Below are 27,070 nucleotides of genomic sequence, written 5' to 3' on the forward strand. Positions count from 1 at the left end.
AGACTATTGTTGCTCATCTGTACCATGTTAAAGTCAATACTTAAACCTGTTCTAGTGTCACCTCTGCCTCTCTCAGGATAAAGGCACTAGTCAGATCCAGGAAAAACACCACAGTTAAGGACAACATGGGCTTGTATTTTATCTTCCGATATTTGTGGCTTGATTCACATGCAGACGTGCATCAAGACAAAGCATTAAGTGGGCTGTATCAGATTGGGAGGAGGAGAGGGAACAAAAACTCATTTACTACAGTTGCAGCATGAAATCAGCGATAGTACATAACACTTTTAGCCTTTTCCAGAAATCAAGAAAAACCAATCTATTCACAAGAAAACACTACATTTTAAAAAATAAACAAAACACTTTGCCACTTACAAATAAGTTAAACAAGGAAGCTCTAAAACAGGTTCCTCATCTATGCTGCAACTGCGCAAAAATGTGACAGCTGAACCTTGTTAAAGGGAATTAAAAGCCCTTACCTTTCTTTTGTCCACTGGACCCATTTTTAGGATTAAGTTATTTTCTACAAACTGATGCCTTTAAAAAAAAAAAAAAACACAAACAACTATTACTCCAGAAGTAATTCTTCCACAGAAACACCTTTTATTATTATTAATTAAGGAATTTTCCATGTCTCTCCCTAGCATCTCCTTTTCTGCCAAAGAGTCCTGAACAAATTAACTAGATGAGTTTTGGACTCTTCCTCATTCCATGCCAAAGAGTTTTTCTAAAATATGACAGCGGGAACGAGAAAAAAAAAAAAAACCAAATGAGAAACTGCTCTCAAGAGTGAAGAGGAATGCTAGTAAGTACACGGTCTGGAGGTATTTTGGTTAGATATCAACAGAATATTATCATGCAAAAAAACCCCAAAAACTTATGGCAACTGTAAGAATGAAGGAACCTTTTCTAGTTCTAGGACTCTGTAGTGGGAAGACTTCTCAGCACTGTCTGCTTATCTTACAAACATACTCCACAACACCTTCTAGACCTTGCAAATTTTGGAAACATAGTATTAGGTTTTCACTGCTATTGCTTTAAAAATAGAAGTCAAGAAAAATTTTGGAAACATAGTATTAGGTTTTCACTGCTATTGCTTTAAAAATAGAAGTCAAGAAAAATCTAGTCACTAATTGTTTGCTTGAAGATATTAAGATTAACAAATATTAATTTGAATCAAAATAACTTATTTTTTCTGGATTCCTTACTGCTGTGCAAGTAACAGATGAGCTATATTCAAAGATCTTACCAAGGATTTCCACCAGCTTGTTTTGCCAGAAGTAATCTCTTTTCATCTTCAGAAAACTGTAAGTCCAGCTCAAAGGAATTGTTGTCAAGATCATGAATATACTGTTCAATATTTCCTCCTGATGTCTGTGGTGTACTTGTCTCTGGGGCAGACAGTGAATGGGAAGAGGCAGAACCAGAAACTTGCATACAGCCAAACTGACTCAGGAGATTGTCATACTAAAGGAGGAAACAAAATGAAGTAAAGAAATGTCTTCAATTAAAAAGCTTATTTTGCACTAAACCACAGATTTTAATTTAAGCATGCTTTTGGGCAAAAAGACAGCCTACTCTCTATAGATTAACAGGCACTTATCCAAAAAAGTATGCTTGGTCAAAACCAAGCCAACCGGTATTTTTTCCAAACGCTCACTTTATCAGGTAAAAAAATGCTGACCAGCTCAAATTTTAACCATCAATTTTATATTAGATTCGTAATAACTGAGTCTTCATTAAAATATAACTGATCATTAGTTTCAATAAAAATATTTAATATGCAATAATTATGCTTTAATGAAAGCCTCAGGCAGCATTGGAGCTGAATATAGCAATAGACAAACATACATTTCCATAACAGTCTTCATCATCCTCTGACATAGCAGGTAAATATGCTGTAAGTTTTGGGGGTGTCTGAAGATGTAGGTTCTCCCAAACAATGGATTCGAAGAAGGGGTGAGCCTTAAGAGGTCCATATCCTCCCATTTCTTCACAACCTAATCTGTTGGTAGCATCTAGAACCTGAGCAAGTTACAATTAAGTTAACATGCATATAATGATGACAAGGAAGGGGCACACACCATTCACATTTGCACAGGAACAGGCAAAAACTTAAACCAGTTGGTCTCACTGACCTAAGCATACGTATCTAGAATATAAGAAGTTTGCTTACAATACAAGACGTTATTTGTCAGTATGTCTTGTCTAGCAAGATTTTGTATCAGACCAGTTCACAGATATAGAGAAAGGAGCACTTCTTTGGGTCCAAACAAAATTTTTGGTGTTGTTTCTTCATAAGACAGAAACAAAACCAAGCAAGCATACAGAGACGGCCCAATGGAGCAGAGCTCATTTAAGCATAGCCCAGCACCCCATTCTAGTGATGCAAAAAGCTGTGGAAGCTATAGTTGGTGTCAAACATCAATCTCTCAAGCACCCTAAAACCGCACAGTTTTTGGGGTGTTGACACAACCTGGACCTTACAGTTTGGCAGGCACTGGCTTGGCTATAGAGCTGGCCTGGACACAGGAACATGCTGCTAGGTCCTTTACAATAGTTGCACTCATCATCCACAAAATTAAGACACAGTTTCCTCCTCCCCCCCCACCCCATGGTAATACACTAGACAATGGTATTTCAAAAATCTTATACCACCCAAAATGTTCTCTGCATATTAATTTCAGTGTCATGGCTATCTCTCACTCATAAGACCTTTTTTTCTCCTATCTGTCAAATATTCACATGCAGAGTAATTCTTCGGCTGATACTATTGAGACATGTATTAAGTGCACGCTAAAATGCAAAGTAAGTTCATTTACATTGCAGTGACTATACCTGCCCATGATGTGTAGAACACTTTTCAACTAAACAATTCATTATGCATCTCAACAAGAATTAATCTGAGTACCATGTAAACCTAACTATTTGAATCTTTACTTACTGTGCAATGCACAGTATTTAGAACCATTTGCTTCCATTTCACTGAGACATATTTCTTGACCACACTTTAGAATTCAGATTTAAAAAATAATAATAATCTAAGTGCTGTTTAATAACGGATGCTGATTTTCAAGACACTCCCCTACACAAGTCAAATATTCAAAGTCATTCTTATTATAAGGTTTGCAATAGAGCACATAGAAACTTTAGGAAAAAACAACATAATATGAATGTTTCCAATGTCATCAAATAATATAACAGTAGCAAATATTTACCAATAGCTTTTCAACAAGGTCTTTTGCCTTGGGAAAAAATTTTTCTGGAAAGTCATATTCCAACTTTATTATCTTCTGGAATATAAGATATTCATTTCTGCAAAAGAGAAAAATATGAGCCCTTGTTATTAGCTCTCCATGGTTCTTTCACCTTAACAGTACATAATCTGGACAAATATTAAACAGCAGATCTACAAGTTAAGTCACATTCCCATAAATCTTTCTAGGGTAAAGTGGTATGGTCTTCCAAGTATCTATGATCCTGTAAGCACCAGATACTTGAATAACAACAAGAAAACTTCAAATAGTTCAATACAGAGGCACTTCATACCTTCTTCATGTAGGCATAGTTACCTTTATGGTATAAATTACATGTGAAATCCTAGGATAAATTAAGGAATGTCTTCTCTCAGAAACTCTAGTTATAGCTGTCTAAGCACCTTCATGACATCAGAAAGGACAAGTAAAAGCAGGCATGATATTAACACCATGAAAAATTGTACTTCAGAACTGGTAGTAAGGTAAAAGCCAAAACCAAGCCAAATATATTTATGAACCACATGAAAAGAATTAGCTTAATCTCTTACCCAGCTCTAAATGGAGGCAATCCAGCTACAAGCTGATATATTATACATCCCAGAGCCCAGAGGTCAGAGCTTCAAAAGAAAGAGGAAAAAACATATAGCATGTTTTCCTATAAGAAGTCTTTAAACTGTAATTAAAAAAAATTCTTAAGCTTCTGCTAGTTAGAACATAGCATGAACACATCAGACAAACCTGCCTAGCATGATTTCCACACTATTTTTATTTCATTCCTTGACAGAAGAGTAGGCTAGCAACACAACTTTCAGGAAAAAAAAAAAATACAGTAACCATCCCACAGCAATTGACTAGAAGAACGTGTGCATGATGGCTGAATCTGCACACTCAGTCAAAATAATTAATAGGTATATAACGAGACTAAAAAGAATACTTATTATCTACTACCACAATTCAAAGATGCATCCAACTTCATGCAATATATGCTCCTTCAGAATTAAAATCCTCTCTTCTAAATATTTTATGCAAAAAATAGAAAGTCACAAAACAGCTTTTTCACTTAGAGCTTTTCTTAAGAAACAAAAAGGCAAGCTATGTGGTACATGGGTGAGGGAGTCTTAAGTTTTAGTGTGTTGGCCTGAAGAAGCAGTTTTAACTTATTTTACCTCAAGGTAAATGATACATAGATTTGATTAAAGTTTAGAAATCCTCATAGAAGACTAAAATACTAACAAAGACTCAAAACTACTCAAACCTAGAGTTTTTGTAAAGACAAAGCATTATGTAACTTCCAAAAGGAGAAGATAGTCTGATGAAGTCTTTCCATTAGTCAAACTAGTCAAAACCTCTTTACTAGAAGCAAAAGTGGAAAGTAATGGTATTTCTATCATTTCAGGAAAAGCTTGCAGAAGTTACCGCAGTTATCGATAAAAGATCTTTTCCCTATGATTTGTCAGTGATTACTTCAATTACTCTTCCAACATTGTAATAACATAGATATACAACAGTCTATCGGTTACCATCAAGAACCAATTTAAATGAAATAAGAAATTTCTTAAGGGTATCACTCATACCAGGCAGAGAGATGAGCTTTTAAAACATTGCAAACCCCAAGCAGAGCTTAGCAAATATAACTGCAAGTTGATCTAAGCACGAGTCAAAGAAACCTGCAGCCTTTCTCCTAACTGACAGAATGTGAGATTCCGTTGCTTTTACAGCAGGAGTTGCCATATTAGAGCAAGCTTATATAAAAAGAATTAAAATAATTATTTGGATAACAGAAAAGGTTTTCTGATTTATTTATGGGTAAGAGAAATCCAACTTCACACTATACACCACCTCTTCCTGACAACACGTAATCCTGTCGGGTAGAACTCCTGAAGGTAGATGAACTAGGGAAACCAGGACTCAGACAACAAGCAATACTGGTTAAGAAAAAATTTTCAAACTCTCATAAAATTATCTTTATACTCAAGCATCTTGTCCCTTTGAAATACTAAGCTTGCTTGATTGCTTTATTTATGCCCTCCCTGCCACTTGACAGTATCCTGACAGTCAGTAAAGTTCTGAAATAGAGTCCTCACCTTTTACAGGCAGATTTCTCTGTCAGCAGTTCTGGAGAAACATACTGTGCAGTCCCTACAAATGAGTTTGCCCGTGCTGGTAAGAAAATAAAGCAAATAAGCAAATACATATTTAAGAAAAAGCCAACCTCCCCCTTTCCCCCCCGCCCCAGCCCAATAAAGAGAACCCCAAAGGCAGTCTATTGCAATTTATGTAATGCTACTAAGAACCCACAGGAATTTAATTTCTCTACCCATCCACAGAACCTGCTTGGAAGACACAAATCAATCTCAGTGATATCTATTTGGTTCAAGCAGCTAGGCCCGTTGTTAGGTATAAAAATCTACCAACACAAGCTTACTACACTCAAGTGAAAAATTAAGTTTATCAAATTCAGGTCAGCCTAGTGCTTTTTTCAGGCGTTGTTTGCAGCATCATTGATTCACAGGTTAATACTAAGCAACTAGTGACACAAGTATTCTATAACCTTCACATTCAAGCAACTCTGATAGTCACTGGGGTTAAATACACGAGCAGAGCAAAAACCTACAGTTTCAGCTGAGCCACAGTAACTAGTTGTTTGTATTCTTGTCTTGCAAATGAAAAGACATTTTAAGTAGTTTAACTTCCCACCATATTTGGTGATATAGCTGACTATACCACTAGAAATATTACCTCTTCTGACATGATCTAAGCCAAAACTGTTTCAAGATTTCTCAGTGATTTTGTTAGATAAGAGGTAATGATATTTGAAGGTTACCATTTAGTAAATAAAACATACATACATTTCCAAAGGACCACTTGCACCACCTGCTATAGTAACCTGTGTCACATGACAAAGTAAATAACGGCATACCTTGTCTGCTATCTGCAGATAATACTTTCGCTGTTCCAAAGTCTGTTATTTGAATGTGCATATCTTCATTTAGCAAGATGTTCTCTGGCTTAAGGTCCCTGGAAAAGGCAGATTTTTATATTTAAACAGCACACTAATTAAAGTTGCAAAACTGCCTAGTGACTTATGTACATAATGCTCTCAGAAATGATGCAGACATCGTATATGTACTGTTGCGTCAACTTTCCTCTAACTTGTAGCTGTCAACATGCAGACTGCTAACGGATTTTGAAAAGCCCGTTAATTAACATTTTTTCTAAGACGACCTGAGGTGATAAATAATCTCAAAACTATGTTGTTGTGCATCTCACTTGTGCAACAAAAATTAAAAAACCAAACCCCACTAAACAAACAAAAAACCACCAAAAAAAAACCCAAACCAAAATAAAACCCCAAGAAACCCTTCACTCCCAAACCTTAATTTAAATAACATCTGACAGTAAGACCTTCTAGGCCTGTTTACCCAGTGCAAAACAATGGCAACCCCCCTCCCCCAGCTAAATGTCCAGAACAGGTATGAACTGTAAACCACCTCCATGAAGAACGGCATGTTTACATCTGTTGCATACAAATCCATGTATAATCTGTATTTCTAATGCATGCATACCATTTGTATGGACACTGCCTCTTATTCTGAATAAAACCAGACCTCACAGTACCACACAAAATATATTGCTCCATAGTTAGATGTTAAAGGTTCATTAGCAACAACATAAAAGATAGTACTGGGTTACACTGTTATATTATTTACTTTGCACCAAGTTTCCTCAGTTGCAAGAAAAGATTACATCCTTCCCTCCTAAGTATTTTTGGATGCTCGAAGAAATCTAGAAGCATAGGAGCTGTTTTGTTTGACAAGAAAAATAAGTGCAAATTCAAAGCTGTTTCCATCAGCCACTGTACAGCATTATTTTCCTCAGATTACAGCCCCCTATTACTGAAAAGCATGGGTTGTGCAGTTGTACAGTTTGAGGTCTGCGGACTAGCGCAGAGAGCAATTGGAATGAAGTAATTTTGACACACAGGCCATAAAAATCCTATTCATTTTCCCATAACTATTCTCAGAGAGGAGTAGAAAGTACATGACTCGAATAGGCCTTTTTAACAGTTCTGTGTGGGTTTTGTTTGTTTGGTTTGGTTTTGTTGTTTGTTTTTTTTTTACACATACCCATGTATGTGTATATATATTGTACTCTATACACACATGTACATACAGTTTATATATTATATATCTATGTTATATATTAATATTATGGAGGTAGAATATAGCTATATATCTAGATACCTAGAGAGATACATCTGTAGTAACTTTTCCAGAATAGCTTGGCATCTTAAAGTGGTTCTATCTCATGTCATATTTCTCTAGGCAGCAGAAAAAGTCTCAAGAGCTTTCAGGCACTACTAGAGCTTTGGACTTATGATTAAACAAACTTAGTATAAAGTTCTCTAATTGCACCATTTCACTGTTTTCTTTTGACCTTCTCTCAGTGGCCTTCATATGAAGACCAATATAAATCAGCTCTTTCATAATACAAGATACCTAATATAGGCTTAGTAATACTGATAATCATGCTATATTCATTTTATAAGCATTCTCCCAGCCTAACTAAAGGATAGTAGATTTAGGCTGGGTATAAGGCAGAAATTTTCTACAATGAGGGTGGGTGAAGCACTGGAAGGGGTTGCCAAGAGAGGTTGTGGAGGCCCCATCCCTAGAAACATTCAAGGTCAGGCTGGACGGGGCTCTGAGCAACCTGATCTAGTTGAAGATGTCCCTGCTCACTGCAGGGGGTTGGACTGGATGGCCTCTAAAGGTCCCCTCCAACTCAAAGCATTCTATTATTCTAACACATGGACTATATAATCAAAGTGAAACTGGGAGTTTTTGATTCCCACCCCACCCCCATAAGAAATGTTATGCTTTTCATGGTCTCTACATCCAGTCCCCTTAGATTCTATTCCCAATTATTTCACAGAAAAGTATTCTGAAAATACTTTGTCCTTTTAAATGTAACTAAAAGAAGTAATAATACTACCAGAATTATAATCAGCCAGCTTTTTGCCAACTAACATCTACTCTTCCGTGAACAACTGCTTGGGAACCTACAGACACAATAGATTTCTTACTCAAAAAGTTCTGCAGCTCAGATTTCTCACACTTAGAGCTTTAATTTGTTTAATAAACATGAATGAAAAAACATGCTTATCCAGTCAATATAGTTACATCAAGAACAACTGTGAAGGTCCTATTAAAAACTATGCTAAACTTAACCGTTTACCTAGTTCTTGTTCAGCTTTGTGGAATTTGTTCACTCAGTGAAAACTGACATAGATTAATTTCACTTTTCTTGATGACATTCTGCACACTAATTCACATGCCAGCAGAATTCTAGTTGCTTTTGGTGCATAACACTGCAGAAAAAAAAGTCCAAAAGTCAGTTTCTGTTTTTAGACCAACTGATCAAGCCTGAAAAAGACAAGCTTTTGGTAACATTAACTTCAGACCAAAAAGTTTTCTTACTTTTCTTACTTTTTTTTTGTTAGAATAGTTGGTCTAATAACAGAAATTGCCTCTCCTCCTGAAGTTTTCTTTGTTTAGCTCCGTATGTTAACAACAATACTAATGCTAATGAAATGCTATTATGCTCTCATTTGCTTTCCACAAGACCCACATTTGCTTTAGACTTCTTCACAAGCAACGTTCCTAGAAAAAAAACACCTTGTGCATAATCAAATGCATGTTGGTCTCAACTTCGTATTACCTGTGAATGATTCCTTTCCCATGCAAATACTCCAGGGCTGATACAATTTCAGCAGTATAAAACCTGGTACAAGTCTCATCAAATGAGCCAATTTTGCGTATATACTTTAGCAGCTCTCCATTTTTGGCATAGCTAAGCCCAAAATCTGAACATAAGTATAGTTAAGGTCTATCACTAAACCATCCTAAAACAAAAACCTTCATGCCTCATTCCAAGACAAGAATAATCCCCAAAATACATGAGCAACAGGGAAGGAGTGAAGCTGGGCAATTTGAAACTTTGAAGTAGCAACCCAAAACAATTTCTTAAATTTATTAACAACCTAGGACACAGGCCCCAATTCTTAGCATAGCAAAGACTACAAAAAAAGAGTCAAATTTGTAGTTTTTCCAGACAGTCATCTGAATAATTCATTTAAACCATACACATAATTGCCCTCAAAGAGAACTATTTACAGTCATAGAGAACATCCAACCTAAGTTTAAAATTGCCCATCATCTGGAGAGTTCCAAAGTCAGCCCAGTGTTCAAGGAGCAAATGTTTACACTACAAAAGAAAGCCCCTGTAAATTCTGTTATTGCATATGTATACATATGTATGTACATACACACACACAATATACAGCCTGTTAGCACTGCTAGCGGCCTCTGAAAAACACAACTATCTTACTGACCCCAGAAATAAGACTGGTCTATCCTTTTACCCTTGGCATAGCCAATTCAATGCAGAGAGTTTAGGAGAAAATTCACAGGATTAGTATTTTCATCACAAGAAAAAAAAAAGCCAACTGCAAACCAATAAACTTTTAAGATGAAAGTACACTTTGCAATTACTGCTAGAGAGATCACTTGGGAATCAGTGGCCCAAACACAAGAGTTTCAGCTTTCCACCATTCAGATTATTTTGTAAGCACTTTTACATAAGAAAAATTTTAATAGATCTGATTGTTCAAATAAGAAATAGCAGTAAATAAAGCTGGCTGTCCCTATTTCAAACACAGGAACTGAGGTGTTTTACTGCATATATCAGAAACAAAACATTTTAAAAACATTTCTCATACACCACATTTTATTTATTTTTAATTATTTTAAACTTAGATTGTTGCAAGTTGCCCTTCAGCATTTACCACATAGGTAATATAAGTTGCTGTTTTATTAATTTCCCTTGTCCCACAAGTCACCCACCCTTCTCTCTGAAGAGGCACACTTATGCTATTCGCTTAATTTCTATTGAAAGAATGACTGCAAAAATTGCATTGCAAACATTAAGATATTTTAAATAGCTCAAGTTATTTTCATCATTCGTGTTAGACAATGTTTCAAAGGAGCCAAAACTGGTGATTGTTACTTCTAAGAAAGTGTTACAGCAAGTTTTAAAATGCAAAGGATACATAGCTTTTCATCATCCTGAAAGGTGAAGTAGAGTTTCACAAAAAAAGGGTGATCCAGACGGGACATTACATCTCTCTCTCGTGTCACATATGGCACCTTGTTTTCTTTTATGATATGACGTTTTTCTAGAATTTTAACTTAACAAAAAAAGACAAAGTGAAAATGCAGAAGGTACAACGAAATGAAGTCCACCTAAGTATTGTGTTTGGGCTCTTTTTTCATTGGATAAAATTATCGTATCTCCACTATACTGTCTTTCGTAATGGGACTACACTGATATTGTATGTTTTAAAAAGTTCATGTTGAAAGAGTCAATACTTACTGGCATATTCTCTAGAAGTTGCCAATTCTCGAGCCAAGACAACCTGTTGCCAGAGGAGAGAAAATATTTTGTAACCATTCATTAGACACACATAACATGGATTTTGATCTTCCAGTAGGTATTTAGAATACTGATTGTCCAAAATAAGCTATCACAACTGCAATCAGCTAAAATATTTAAGCATGTGTTCATATTATGCTGGCTTCAGCAAGATCTCTGCAGAAATTCAGTTCAGCATGACAATGCTTGTTTTGCTAAAAGACATGCACACCTGAGTGGGTAATCACTGTTTTACTTTTTTTCAGAAGAATTCTGAAGATTGTAACGTAAAAGTTACAGTAAACTGCCAAATCTTCCTAAAAGGGGCGGGGGGGAAGCAACAAGCACACTGAGGAATATGTATGAAACAATCTAACTGTCACAGTACTTTTTCTTATCAGAAATGGCAAAGATTGAAAGATAAAATTTATCTGAAAGATCAAAAGTAGGAAGTGAGACAGACTATTTTACAACTTTCAACTATTTACAGTTTGTTAGGAAAAAGATTTAAAGAATGGGGATGAGAGATTTCCAATAAACAGAAGCAAGGAATAAGTTTCAGACGAGCAGTTCTCCATTTTTAAAGACAAAAGCTTTTGGGGAAACACAAATTAAAGCTCATCTTCAAGAAAGAATTTCTATAAAAGGCAACTTTTAAGACAATCTGAAAAGTCCTCTTGCATGAATCCAAGCAATAACCTTGTAACAATAGATGACTACAGCTTGTGGTTTTCTCAGTTTAAGTTCACATCTACTCCAATACCTTGTTAGAATCTCAACATTATTTTTTTTTTTTCAAATCACTGCATTAGGCTTGCTTCTAATGCACTTCTCATTATATTCTAACCCCTTGCAAAATCAGTTATAACAGAGTACTCCAAAATATTATTACATACACTGATACTAAGTGTTAGGCATTTAGCAAAAACAGCTTCTAAATAGGAACTTTTTCAGGTGAGAGAAGTGCATACAGTTGCACTCTTTCAGTATTAGAAAACTGAAATCTCAGTTTAGTAGTAAGAGGCAGCTTTAATTTTTTAAAGAAGTTTGTCTCCTACAAGTACATTGAAGTTCACAATATTTAACCAATGAAAGCTTCCACTAGAAACAACCAGCCTGTTACAAGCTGTGTCTCTGCATAAGGCATTTTTGAGACCCTTCTGTGTACACAGGTAACATTATTTAAAGCTTGAAGCTGTGCAATCAAATGAGAATGTTCTTAACTTTTCTCTTTTTTGTTGCCTGGTTTCATCAAGTCTACCATTAAAGCTACTGAAAGCAGGTCACTTTAAAAGTCCATTGTTAAATAAATACCCAGATATATCATGCTAACTTTCTGCATTTTGGAAAAATGCATTTTTGCATTTTGGAAATTTGGAAATTTTATACTTTTACGTTTTCATAAAATAATTTAGTGCTGTCAGTAAAACAAAAGTCCAGTAGGCAATCTTACCTATATATGCACACACAGTCCACAGTTAGATGGCAGAAGTGATCAACTGACACAGGTGAAAATACATCTTAGCTAACAATACTCATACTTGAATTAAATTGTATAGCTCCAAAGACTGACTCTCTGCCAGTCCTGTATGGTATCAAATTTTTTACCATTAAGTTTCAGATGTATTACCCACATACTTACATTGATATTCAGCAGCTGTGTTCTAAGTACACAGGACTGGGTATCTACCTCCTAGCATGAGTACCCTCAAGCCCCTTCCTCACTGAACAAAACTGAGTATACAGTATATCCTAATTTCCTCCTAAGTAATAACCCACAAAACCCAGTAGAATCACAACAAAAGGAAAAAAAGAAAGAAAAAACCCAGGGGTACATGTTAATACCATGTCTCTGCTATCAGGGGCCTGAATCCTACTCACCCTATGGGAAGAGGTAAGATCGATAAGGAATGTAAATCGCATAGAAAGGAATTAGACCCTAGGTAGCTTAAAAAAAAGGCACAAAACCAAAAGCAGTCACAGAACATGTAAATGTGTAAGTTGCAAATTCAGACAAAAGCAAAGCAAGAAATGTAGCTAAACATCCCAAACTGGAAGAAGGTGAGATAAGAGCAGAGAACCCTCAACACAGGCTACAGAGCAGAAATGATTGCCAACATAATTAGCAGCTATGATGGCCACACCCTACTCTAAACTTGAACAAATCCTTCAGACTGACAGAGATTAAGTCTGCATTTAAGAACTGTTTTTCATAGAATAATAGAATGGTTGGGGTTGGAGGGGACCTTTAGAGGCCATTCGGTCCAACCCCCTGCAGTGAGCAGGGACATCTTCAACTAGATCAGGCTGCTCAGAGCCCCATCCAACCTGACCTTGAATGTTTCTAGGGATGGGGCATCGACCATCTCTCTTGGCAACCCCTTCCAGTGCTTCACCAGCCTCACTAAAAAATTTCTGCCTTATACCCAGCCTAAATCTACCCTCCTTTAGTTTAAAACCATTCCCCCTTGTCCTGTCGCAACAGGACGTGCTAAAGAGATTGCCACATCCTTCCTATAGGCCCCCTTTAAGTACTGAAAGGCCGCAATAAGGTCTCCCTGCAGCCTTCTCTTCTCCAGGCTGAACAACCCCAACTCTCTCAGCCTGTCCTCGTAGGAGAGGTGCTCCAGCGCTCAGATCATTTTCATAGCCCTCCCCTGGACGTGCTCCAACAGGTCCATGTCCTTCTTGTGCTGAGGGCTCTAGAGCTGGACGCAGTACTCCAGGTGGGGTCTCATCAGAGCAGAGCAGAGGGGCAGAATCACCTCCCTCGCCCTCCTGGCCACGCTTCTTTTGATGCAGCCTAGGATACAGCTGGCCTTCTAGGCTGCAAGCGCACGTTGTTGGCCACCAGTATCCCCAAGTCCTTCTCCACAGGGCTGCTCTCAATCCCTTCATCCCCCAGCCTGTACCGGGGGATGCCCAACCACCAGGGGTTGCCCCGACCCAGGTGCAGGAGCTTGCACTTGGCCTAGCTGAACCTCATGAGGTTCTCACAGGCCCACCTCTCCAGCTTGTCCAGGTCTCTTTGGATGACATCCCATCCTTCTGACACGCCAACTGCACCACTCAGCTTGGCGTCATCTGCAAACTTGCTGAGTGTAGGCACAATCCCACTAAGTCATTGATGAAAATGGTAAACAGCGCTGTTCCCAGTACGGACCGCTGAGGGACACCACTTGTCACTCGTTTTGGTCAGACACTTGTACTGACTTAGAGCTCCTCTTTTGACGAGGAGCCTCATTTATAGGTGGAGACAAAACCAAGGGAGGGGGGAAAAAAAAAAACAAAAAGAAAGTACCAGCTGTACAGAAGGAGGTGAGCAAGACAACACGCCTACCCAAACATGAGAATTCTGCCACCATATAACAGGTATTATTCTAAGAGGACACTGAGTAATGATTTTTTTTTTTTTTTAATCTGAAGATGTCACTGGAGGCACGGTAATATGAAGGCCCCTGCTTTTTGAAATGAACCCTTTTCAGTCAGAATATTGGTGAAGATCTTGGGGAGTATAATCAGATCTCAATCTACAACCATGTTTAATAAGAAAGAGGGTAGATTTAGATGAGATATAAGAAGAAATTCTTCACTATGAGGGTGGTGAGGCACTGGAACAGGTTGCCCAGGGACACTGTAGATGCCCCATCCCTGGAAGTGTTCAAAGGCCAGGTTGGATGGGGCTTTAAGCAACCTGTTCTAGTGGGAGGTGTCGCTGCCCATGGCAGGGAGGTCAGAACTAGATTATATTTAAGGTCCCTTCCAACCCAAACCCATCTATGATTCTATGAAGAACAAAGCATAGGATTTTTAACAAGATACTTTGATAATGATGTGAAGATACATGACCTATAGATCAAGAGCTCTGGTGTTAATACAGCAGAGGATTGTGCTGTCATCAAGAGTGACCTCAACAGACTGGAGAAATGGGCAGGCAGTTATCTCATGCAGTTTCCCTTTCTGAACTACGAACTCCTCCGGGGCAGGAATAATCCCATGAACCAATATATGCTGGGGGATGATGGGCTGGAATGCAGCTTTGCAGAAGAGGACCCAGGGATCTGGTGGACGCCAACCTGAACATGAGTCAGCAACGTGCCCTCGCCACAAAGGCAGCAAATGGTATCTTGGACTGCATTAGGAGGAATGTTGCCAGTATGTTGATGGAGGTGATCCTTCCCCTCTATTCAGCACTGGTAAGATCACACCTAGAGCACTGTGTCCAGTTCCTCAGTAAAACAGAGACATGGATCTGCTGGAGGTAGTCCAGAGAAGGACCACTAAGATTATTAAGAAAGTGAAGAATCTCTCATTTGAGGAAAGGCTGAGAGAGACGAGATTGTTCAGCCTAGAGAAGAAAAGGCTCAGGGAAAACCTCACCAATGTACATAAATATCTGAAGGGTAAATGTCAAGAAGATGGAGTCAAGCTCTTTTGAGCAATGGGCCAAACACACGCAGGAGGTTCCATCTGAACATCAGGAAGCGCTTTTTTACTGTGACGGTGAGATGTGAAAAGATACAAAAATATTACTTATTGTCTTGCAATGGGGCAACTACAAAAGCACTAGATGAAAGTATTAACTGCTTCATGGGTTCTTTAAGATAACACTTAAGTAATCCATTCTTGTGCAATGCCACAGATATGAGAAGTTAGAAACAATCCATTTAAGGCTACTGAATACAAAGATACTAACTGTGGCTCATGAAGTCCTTGGGGGCCATGACACTAGAGGCTGAGAAAGAATATTGGAGAAGTATCACTGTTCTTACTTTCTTCCCTAAACAGCTGGCTGTAGCTCCTGCCACAGACAGGACACTGTATAGAAGCTCTTACCATGACAAACTCCTAGCCCAGTTCCAGTCCTTTATACCATAAAATTTTAACATAACCCGTTATGCTATCGAAGTTACATTAGAACGCAATGTCTCCTAAAACTCCAAGCATCAAATCATCAGGATACAATGGAACTTCTGATGAATTTAAAAGGTACTTGAGAAAAATCGTCACCCATATTTAGTACAACACAATTTTAATAGTTAAACTTAAAAAACACTATGGCCCACTTATTTACTCTTCAAGCTGTTCTCCCCAGATTTCAATCTCAGCAATACTACTTGCACAACAAATTTTGAAGATATCTAAGAGATCTGGCACTTCTTATAAAAAGTAAACTTACCGTTGAAAAAGATCCTTCACCCAGAATTTTCCCAAATTTGAAGTCATCAGGTCGTTTCTTTCGAGGCTGTGGAGGCTGCTGTCCTGTATGTTGCTGCAAGGAGTTTGAACTAGATCTTGATTCAGCTGCAGTGCCCTCCATGTTAGATCCCTGTCTGCTGCCACAGGTGGAAATGACAGATGGAGTGCTGGAATCTGCTTGGTTCCTCACCATTGATGGCGATGAACAGGAGCATAACACCACACTAGACTGGATTGGAACAGCATCATACTGAAAAGAGAAATGAAGCTGTTATTCCCATACCTTCAAATAATTACCACACACATCTGCACTTTATTTCTATATGAGCATCATATAAAGACCCATTTGAAAGGGTTTTTGTTAAAAATGTCTTTAGGAGGCAATGTTAGTATTTATGTTGGAAATGACAGCTCATAATTTGTTAAACAAGTCTGTTTAGGTCATGCTGTGCATACATATAACCATAAGTCAAAAGTTTGAACACTAATTCAAGAACCCTTTTTTCAAACTCAAAAAAAATGTTCCCCAACACCAAGGTATCAAATTTCACAGTATATTCTCCTACAAGTAACACTATCTTCAAACTTTATTTCATGCTTAGAGACAGAGCCATTCGTCCAATCTTAACAAGTAGTACTTCTCCTGAAACTAAAGAATTATCTACTTATGCAATGAACACCTGTATTCATGAGTAACATTAGTTTAGAGATTCAAGTTACAGTGAACTATAAATGAACAAGTAAAGCATGAAAACTAATGGAGACAAAGGATGCATTCCTACATTTTTACTTGGAATCTCACTTTCTCCAATAGCATTTCTCTTTATTACACATTGGGGAAGGACAGAAAGAGAGAACAATATACAAAAGGCAGATCAGCTGGAGGGTTTAATAATCAGCAATATCTAATACTATTTTTGAAGAATGCTCTGGTCCATAACCTTTTAAAACACAGGAGATTACACTATTTCAATTGTATATAGGGTCACATAAAGATGTCCCAATTCCAAAACAAAGAACCAGATATAGCCCAGAAAACAGCAAGTACAAGAAGATACACTCCAAATACCTTTCTTGTAATTCTTGTAATGTACAAATCAAATCATCATTTGCTACCCTTTTGTCAATTTTTCCCAAGTAAGACTGAGGAAACTTGCCAGGCTGCTTTCCCTCCTTGTTGGTAATATACCTCCATTAGTCTGTCAGGTCTCTGCTTCAAATGTTTTACTTGAAACTAGCCAGAAAATGCAGACAGTAGGAGAGTTCTGCTGAACTACTTCTGACAATAAGAATTGAAATAGTATGCAAACAGAGAGAACATTTAAGAAAACTAACACCATGTCTGAACATTATTTTTTAATCTCAGTATTCTAACATACATCCAGCAAAATGAAATTATGACTTAATAAAAATCTCCTCACCTCAAAGCAGACATATTATACAACTCTGACCTAGTTGGTAACATACCTCATGTTGATATTCAAACATTACTTCTGACAAAAATAATTTTTTATCTCATGAATTTCAACTTGATTCCGAACAGTTTTCTGCATTTATATCAGAAACCAGTTTAGAAAGGAATTGGGCTTGTGCTCAATCATGTATATGGGCTTAAAGCACCTAGCTCCCAAATCAGCAATTACTCACTTGGCTATGCTCTATGCAGTAGGGAAAAAGCAGCCCTTATTTACTGCTAAACTTCTTCCAAAATAAGATACAATTCGGAAATACAGTTTACTTACACATTTACTGGTATTACAGGACAACGAGACACAAACATATTTCTAAGCATGCAAACATATACTTTCTAAATTGAGAAGAAGGTAGTGAGGTCAAAAAAAGTACAGCTAAAACTCTACATTTTCTCCACTTTCCATAACTGTTATATAAATATCAATTCCCACAAGACTGAAAATTAACTATTATTAAGCGACCATTCAAAACACTATCTTCCAAGAAGCATAAGCGAAGATTCCCTTTCCAACCTGAGTGCAGCTTACTTGCTCCAGAATCTCTATTGCTCCTTAGGGCTTTTTCCAAGAACTACGACCACACCGATAAAGCAGCATATTAAGAACAGATAACAGCTTATTTTATTAGACCTTTGTGATACAGCGGAGACTGATGACAAATCTGCCTGTAATGATAGCTATTTGTTATATTTTGTACAGCTTTTGTGAGGACAAAAAGCGGGGTGAGGCTGGGGGAAGACTTGGAGACAGATGGGAGAATTCTGCTTTCTGAGAAGTTCACTAACTCCCCCAGAGAACAGTATATGCCCCTACTCAGATCAGTTACGCACCATCCTACCCTTGGAAGAGCAGAAAGGATATTGATGCTATTATTATAAAAACAGCACATACACATTAAAGTATGTGTGCTGCAGGTCACAGCTCCTTTAATGCCTTCTACGCAGATATTTTAGCCTACGCCTTCCCCGGACTAGTTACTGCCCCTAACATTCTCATAGCCCAGCTGAACTACCTTTCCTTCAGACAGCCTGTATAAAGATACACAGTAGCTAGAATTAAAAACAGATTGTACTCTTATCTTCCAAGAGCACAACAAGGCTGACACGAATAGGACTGCTCAGCAACTGAGGTGATGCCAATATAAGAAACGTCACATTACTTGAAATATAGTAAATGAATAAAAAAAAGCGCACAGCCACACAGACTATTAGGATTTAAATGATGTACTGGCTCCAGCCAGGCTATTCTAGAGCAACCGGGGGTTCATAGGTAAATAAAGCAGCACCACTGAGGCGGGGCGGGGTGTGTGTGTGTGTGGAATCTGATTAGATTCTGAGCTAGTAGCAAGATCACCTTGAAAAAAAACAAGCAAACAAGAAAAAAAAACACCACAAAAGCACCAGAGAGGACTGAGAGAAAGGGGGGGAAAAGGCATTGGATGCAGTATATTTCCTTGCACAGTATCTGAAACTAAGTCACAATGAATATCAAGTATAGAAAAGTCCTAAGGGAAGAAGAGACAGGAGTAAAGGACTTTGTAGGAAGAGAAGGTTATTTCCAGCTGAGGTATAACGTCAATTAGTCCCCTGACTTTCTCAAAGGAAAGTCAAGATCAAGAACAAGGAGGATAGAGGAAGATGCAATAGATTTAAAGGTATCATTACCTAAGAAACGACAGAACTATGCAACTAGGTATGTTGCACCTGAGTATTTGTAGAAAAGGTCACTCCTACACTTGTCTTTCCACACTCCACATATCCTTGTTTCGTATTTTGTGTCCTGTATTATTTGCCTTCTCAGTTTTATTTTGAAAACCCACATGCCTGCAGAGACTCTGCATTTTTCTACGTATATGTCTTCATATACACCAGAGACAGAATACAGGCTAGCTCATGCAGTCTAACCTCGTACAGCCACTCTTTTGCAAAAACCAGATTTAAGATTCTGCTTCTGCTAGACACAGACTATTTTTAGTAAGATATTAAGTCAATCATTGAAGAATTTAAAAACCTTCTAAGCTGCATCTGCAGTTCTCAGAAGTTTGAGGATGCCCTCCTTCCAGGAGTTATCAACATTTCTCAGCTGGCAAGCAACTGAAAGCACAGAGCCTCACACAGTGACAACAGACTTACCTATTGCGTGTCATGGATCACCATGGGCCACATAGATAACCACTGATCTAATCATTCTATCTCTGCTTTTAAAAACTACTCTCTAACACTACCTACACTTTCCCAAGCTCTTAAGGGTGCTGTTTCTAATTTACTTCCATATGGAAATTGTTTCCTACTTAGTGCAACATACTGTGAGTTTGAAAACCTAATAAGGAAGAAAACAAATCTGCTGAAGGTAAGCAGAATTAGAAATCAGAGATATCAAAACCTTCATTAACTAATTTTCACTGAATCACTAGAAACAGGCTTCCTTTTATTTACATGCCATATAAAGTAAGTCCTTATATTGTTCTTTTCCCCTCTTGCCTGCAAACAGTAGAAATAAACTTTGAGAAAAACTTGAATCAATGCAAAAAGCTCACTAGATATCTCTATATTTTTCCTTTTATACTTTCCTTGCTCCCCTTTGTATGAAAAGCCAGCCACAGACAAAGCTCCCAGGTATCTAAAAGGACCTATACCTTTTGGTATCCTTTTTATCCTTTTTGCAATTCAGCATTTTGACAACAGCACTACCACTACAACTTTTAATCTACCTAAGCACATAGTATGCATCAAAAAACCCCACCATACTGCTCTAAAGCAAACACAGCCACAACAACTGCATCTCTACTAGCTTTTTCCCACCACAAAATCTGCAACACTGCTTTGCTGATACAGTACTATCAACACTAACAGCACCAAAAAATACTCATAGGGACTGTGCCTTCTAAAGCTCTGGTGTCTTTTATGTCTATCCTAACTGACATGATACTGTCAATGACAGAGTATCTTTGCTACCACTGAAACTCTACCAGCAAAATCTCATTTCTGTTACAATGGAAGTCAGTGCGAATAGGGTCCTAACCCATCACTTGCCTGAGAACACCGAGTTTAGCTGCTGACCATATTACCAAATCTCTAGCTGCATCATGACCAGAAAAGATCTTCCATCCACTCATCTATAAGGCTAATTTTTTTGGAGGCAGACCTTGCTGAAAGGAAGTATTATTTACACAAAGCAGCATGAGCTTTACACTTCAACTGGTACATTTGTTTCGATTGTAAACAATACTGATGAGACACTGCAAGCTAGAACATTGGCACAACCATCTTATGAATGTTTATAATAGTAAACTGTATTAGAGGTCTACTAAATGAAATAATACAGCTAGACATCCGTTAAATGTTTGACTTGGCCTTGTTTAACATCTGAAATACAGAATACTATTGAGGAAAATGAATATAGGACATATTCTAAACAAAACTGGTTACATTCTTAAGTAACTTATAACTGATAGTCATCCCCAAATAAGGGTATCTTCCAGTTCACACCTGGTCTGCCTCTCAAACCAAAAGTGTTGAAAGAAAAAGAATATTTGTATAAATTTAAAGACTGAGGAAAAAAAACACACCCACACACCATTTGGCAAAAAAGTATCTCTCTTACTTAAAATAATTTACAGCTTGCGGTAAATTAAACAAACAGTGAGACCTTACTTTTGTCTCTATCAAAACATTAATACAAATTAAAATATGGTCCAAGAAATCAGTCATAAAAGTGGGAAACAAGTGGACAAAGAACCTAAGCTAGTCCATACCTGAATATACAGAACTAGAAAGCATCAGCTAGGAGAAGCAAAATCTTATTGCCACTAGTACTGTGCAAACATTAAGGAGAAAACCAAAACAAACCAGTTTCAGGAGAAAATCAAGACACTGAACCCCTGTAAAAACATCCAATCATCTGACTAGATTAAGCTCCTGAAATCTGTTTTTATAAAAGAAGCTGCCTGTTTTGCCTTGTGGTATCAGAGAATGCAGAACTCTAAAAATTAGGATCACCTGCAATTCACCACAAGTGTTACTGGATATAAGAATTACCAAGTAGCGTATGTCACAAGTGTTAGACTAAATTATAAGAAGTTCACAGACTATCATGAAGATAAACCAATAGAAACATGTAAGCCCTACCTCAAAGCCTGCTTAAGGAATGACAGGATTCAGAAAGCAACATTGCCGCACTCTAGGGTATCTATGAATTAATCTTTTCACTTGCAAATGGAATTTGAGAGGTTTTCAAGACAGATACCACATGATACAGTAAGGTACCCTCCCTGGCTGTCATGGTATCCAATCACAGCTTTTACATCTCTGCCAAACATAGCCCTTTGATACAGAAACAGGAAGATATTCCAAAATCTATTAATCCAAGGTTCAATGTCCAAATTAATACATAGTCTTCAAGTAAAAATATGGAGTCCATCTATTTATCTGCACAGTTAAGGAGAAACAAAAGCCTTTACTTCACACAGAGAAGGCAATTGCTTTAATTGGGCAGGTGTTTTGTAGTTTTACAGATAAAGCTGACTTGCTACTGTTTTTAATAATGAGATTCTGCTAAAGACAGTTTAAGTCAGATAGGCTTGGCATGAGAGGTTTTGTAAATTCTTTTGATATTGTCACGAGAGAAAAACTCTGAAATTATACGCAATGCAAAATAAATTTCAATGTAAGCATTGACAATCTGCGGTCTTCTAAGGATTTATCTGCAAAATGCAAAGGGAAAAAAATGAACAGCTAGGCAGTTATATTTAATATATTCTTTTCATGGCACACTGGTGTTTCAAAAGGTTGACAAAGATGCAGCAACCACATCTGACACACGTGTTGTATCGGAAAAAGATGACAAGGAGCAGTTAACAGATACTATGCACAGCTTTCCTATTGGCCTCCTCCCACCTCATATCCCACAGTGAAAATGTTTACCTTCTCCAGGTTCTCCAATACCTATTTGTGACAGCCTCCACTTCAAAGCCTAGAGGGCAACACACCCTGGAAGTTCCAGCATATTCCAAAAGAAAAAAAAGCAACTTATCAGGTCAGATACTAAGATGGGCCTGAGTATATGTCCTCAAACTATTCCTCATAGTACCTAAAAACAGAATGCAGGCAAAAGCAGAGTAGTTCAGCTACAAGAAGCTTAAGTTAAGATACAAAGAAACACTGATTCAGAATAACAAAATCCAACTAAAAGCCTCACCTTCCACACAGAGAGCACAGTACAGGTAGCACTTCCCTTTACATACCAATCCCACCCAGGAGTGGTTTGCAGGAAGCATAGTGGTTATCATGTGATCTCTATCAATATTCAATGCCAGTTTTTCTTTCATAAACTCTATACACTGCTACACCAGAGTGACTGCCACGAACAGAGGCAACCCAGAACAATAAGAGATGGTGTGCTTTCATAAACTGCAGTAAACATCAATTCTCATACCTTATATCCTCCTGTCTATTTATGCTGTGGACTTCTGTCTTAAAATGGACTGTCAGACTTTCTGCTAAGCGACCAACAGCATCCTCTTTCTATTAACCAATTTTACATATGTGTGTATACAGAAACAAATTACTGAATAAATTACAAAGCTTCACTGCATGCCAGTTTCCATTTACACATGCTCAGAAGTTTGTCACATAATTTAAAGAATTTAATAATACACCTATTTGCCAACATTACTATTACCTTTAAGGAATTAAAATATTTGCCTAAAAAAAAAAAGAGAAAATCCATTCATATGCCTTAAAAAATGACACTAGATGCTGTCAGACTGTCTTATCATTATAACAAAATCAAGCATGTAATGGACCGGACAAAACTCAGGTTACGCCAAGTGTCACCAGTACTTCTGAATACACTACACAACCAGTAAACTGTTCACCCTCCTAAGAAGTTAACCTTGACACTCAAATACATACAGCCATATTAAAAACAATTAAAACACCATAGTAATTAGGAGGTATTTAGAAACATGTACTCTGCTCCCAGTTTCAGCTGGACAGAATATTACTTATCTCCCCAGTTTGGAAGGAATACCATTAGACCAACCAGTAAGGAAACCAGACTTAGAAGTACACTTTCAGATTCTGAAATCTGAGGGGAAAATTGCCAAAGGCTTTAAAGAACACACACGCAACATTCATTCAGTGAAAAGAAAAAACTATATTAAAGCATTAACATCAAACAATAATCTGTAGCACAGTGGTTTGTATTTATGCTGCGTAGAGCTGCATCAGCACTCTTTCAAACCTCGTTGTCAAAAGGTATGCAGAGATTACTGTAGGGAACTTAAGATCTAGCTCATAACCCCAAAAATTGCCCAATTCTGTAAGTCTTGAAGAAACCAACCATTACAGTCAGCAGAACAGTCTGAAGCCAAACTATTTGTCAAAATCTATATTTGACCGAGGTTCATAAATGGTTACTGATTACTACATTTAAAAGAACAGATGGAAATTTCATATTTCAATTATAAAAGCTATTTTACAACAACTTTGTTTTGCAAAAGAATCTGAAGTCATACATCTATCTGGAGTGAAATTTTTTTATCTCAGAAGTTGCCACATGAAAAATGCGTTGCTTAATAAACCATTTTTATGAATAAACCATGCAAATTTCAAAAGCATTAAGTTGTGTAAAAGGAGGATTTTTTCTGTGTTTTAAACAGACTGCCATGCTAAATGATTAAAGATGTCTAGGCTCTGACTCACCAAAATAACTATGCTCATCTTCATGTGCAGTATCATTTGGTATGTCTCAAATGCCAGCAGGTAAGCATTCATTGAAGCACTGCATAAAACTGTCATCCCCTGTCCCCAAATCTATTAATAAAGTATCTTGATAGAAATGACCATCATTTAAAAGAAAATAAGAGTTCTTCCAAAATAATGTCTTAGTAATATATTTCAAGAGTAAAGATTTTAAGTGTTAATGGAAGGGGAAAGCTTGGAGCAGATAGTTCTTCAAAGACACTGTTCTACCTAATCTGGCTGGGACCTTTGCAATAGGGGGAAACAGAAGTATGAAAAGAATTCAAGCTGATGTAGTCTGCTTGAATATATTAACAGCCCTAACACAATTTAAAGAAAAATTAGAGTAATATGAAGGTAATGTTGAAAATACTTGTAATAAATGATCAAAAGATACAGTTGTTATTTCGGAGAAAATTTATATAAAGCCCTGGCTAAGCCTGACGTAATGTCATGCTCTAACAACCTATGAGAATTTGATTAGTAAAACTGTTTTTTTCAGGGACTTTTCTTTGTATTGCTGTAAGGCACAAGTAGGTTGTTAAAAAAAAGACTCTGGTATCTAGTTGGCAGTTGTTTCCCTCATGTTCAAAATCAATATTAGAAGATACAAGACCTATCTTCAAAACATAATCAAGAAGATTAACTTTGAAAAAGAGTAAAAATTAATTTATTTTTCTTCTTAAGCTTTCTGGATGCACATCCTCAAAGTTCATGGTATACAAAGAAGTGTTTTAAAGTTTGGGGATACATACTGTATTGTTCATATAAAATAATCTCAAAACAGCAGAAACAAAGCTCAGCTCTGACACTACCTCTTTCATAACTGATCGCCTACCACCAGTTCCTTACTTTCTGCAGTAAATTCTAACACAGTTTATCCATAAGCGAGTAATGAGAAAATCAGATATATAACCACATATAACCAACAGGGTCAAGGATTTGAAAGCACAGAGAAGACCTCTATGTTGTTAGACTGCTTTGACTGTTCATTTAGGGAATAAGGGTATTTCATCCACAAGACTGATTTTTTTTTTTTCTACAGAAATGGATTTCCCACATACAAAGCAATGTTGACTCAACCATTTTAGTTAATGTAAATGCCTTTTTCTAAATTTGACAGCCCTACACATATGGTGGTATTTTCTGTCACTAATTTCCAGGATTCGTATTCCAAGTTCAGGTAAGGATTAAAGCTAATGTGAGGATTTGTAAGAACCTGCATATCAGCCAACTACCCTCTAACCTCCCCTACTGCTAAGCAAAGCACTTAATTTTCAAGCACCTTCAGGGCAGAGACTATTTAAGGCCTCCTTCCACCACCACCCCTATCCCCTCCCCTCCCCACCCCACCCCCACCAAGCCTCAAAACAGATCAGAAACAGGAAACCACAAAAATCTCTAAGAACCTAAAGTCAGCCTATGGCCCAAATAGCTATATATGTAAACAAGACACTGAGACTTCGTTTCACACAAACAGATCCAGGCCAGCTCACAAGAAAACAAAAGCCATCTGTAATTGCAGTAGTCTAGATCACATGCTACACCATCAGTTATCTCATGAAGCACAGCAATATTAAGAGGTGCTGCGCAGCATGGATGGGGGTTCATGCTAACAAACACAAAAGGACTTCCTATATCAGACTCCTAGCACTTCTAGGATGCCAAGAGAACAGTTTTGGGTGAAGAGCAGAGAAGCAGCCACACAGAGGTGGCAGTACGTAGGTGGAGTGTGTATAAAGGCTGGACAGCACAGTCAAGAACTGTAAATTAAACTCTTGCAGGATTACTGAAGAACTGAACATCATATTTAATACTTTCTTTTCAGAAGAATGTGCTAAGCGAGTTAATCCTTGCAATTTTTCACCATAAAGTATTAGAGAACACTTGCCAGGTGAAGTACTTACAGCTTGTCTTTTAAAGCAGAAAGTAAGTCTCAACTTCAATATTTAGTCACACAACAAACCAGTTATTTCCAACAACACTGTTGAACAGAATCCGCAAGGAGTGAAAAATAAGGTTCTAGACCAAACAGCTAACTTTGTGCATGTTGCGTTCAGTCCTTTCATATGCTTTAGTTAGACCTTAGTAACTTTCCACAAGCTTACCTGCAAATAAGAGATCAGAAAGAGAAGTGGGGAGGGAGAAAAAAAAAATCAGCTCCTTCCCCTTTTTTGCTTCTTTATTACACATATGTAATCTAACTCAGCCACCTGCAAAAAGTTTTCCCATTTGCAATATCAGAAACAATAATTCCTTGGCTTCATACAAATTCTTCAGGAAGCTCCAATAAGGAGGAACTTGGAGAGGGTTTTATCTTTCAAACGTAGTGTTTTCTGAATTAAGTCCTTATCTTTCCATATTAAAAAGTAATTCTCACTTGTGTATTTTCTGATGCCATAAATGTGCTAGTTCTACAGCAATCCATGCAGCTTATCTAGGAAAAAAATTAGATTAAGTACAAGCTTATTGTTAAAAAACAGAATTACTAAAATATTTCACATCTTCATAGATCAAACCTATTTGTATTACTTTGCCAGTTCATTACTTTTTTTCAGTTTAACAAAGTGACTGCAACCCCTGGTTTCATGCCTCCTGTACCAAAATTCCTGCAAGCACTTCAATAGTCAGCATCCCTTTCGAAGTTTTTCCTGCAATGATGCCTTCCAACTGATCTGCTTTAGGGAAGTGGAATGAGCCCGAGTGTGCAGGGTATCTTGCAAGATCCAGCTATAGCAATCGACTTGTTGAGTTTCAAGGGCTGTATAAAACTGACATTACTTCTAGCACTGCAAGTAATAGAGCAATAATCCAAATAATAATTTGCTTTTAAAAAAAGCCTATCCACACAGTGGATTCGTTGTTTCATTGAACATCACTGTTATATCCAGATTATTCTCTGGATCGTCTCCTTTCCACTAGCTAC

General features: G+C 37.4%; 1 protein-coding gene across 3 annotated transcripts in view; it reads right to left on the reverse strand.

The window, feature by feature from the left end:
- The window catches only part of PDPK1 (3-phosphoinositide dependent protein kinase 1), a 75,174-nt gene that overhangs the window by 45,420 nt on the left and 2,684 nt on the right, over positions 1-27,070 (reverse strand). For all 3 annotated transcript variants that reach the window (XM_064461252.1, XM_064461253.1, XM_064461254.1), the window contains exons 2-12: positions 15,910-16,179; positions 10,692-10,734; positions 10,369-10,506; positions 8,979-9,123; positions 6,178-6,275; positions 5,342-5,417; positions 3,806-3,874; positions 3,219-3,315; positions 1,852-2,025; positions 1,250-1,467; positions 480-537 (exon numbers count right to left, since the gene is read on the reverse strand). In XM_064461252.1, coding sequence (XP_064317322.1) covers positions 480-537; positions 1,250-1,467; positions 1,852-2,025; positions 3,219-3,315; positions 3,806-3,874; positions 5,342-5,417; positions 6,178-6,275; positions 8,979-9,123; positions 10,369-10,506; positions 10,692-10,734; positions 15,910-16,179 — 1,386 coding nt within the window. The remainder of the gene's footprint in view (positions 1-479; positions 538-1,249; positions 1,468-1,851; positions 2,026-3,218; positions 3,316-3,805; positions 3,875-5,341; positions 5,418-6,177; positions 6,276-8,978; positions 9,124-10,368; positions 10,507-10,691; positions 10,735-15,909; positions 16,180-27,070) is intronic.

This window comes from Phalacrocorax carbo, chromosome 10, assembly GCF_963921805.1.
Source record: "Phalacrocorax carbo chromosome 10, bPhaCar2.1, whole genome shotgun sequence".
Lineage (NCBI taxonomy): Eukaryota > Metazoa > Chordata > Aves > Suliformes > Phalacrocoracidae > Phalacrocorax > Phalacrocorax carbo.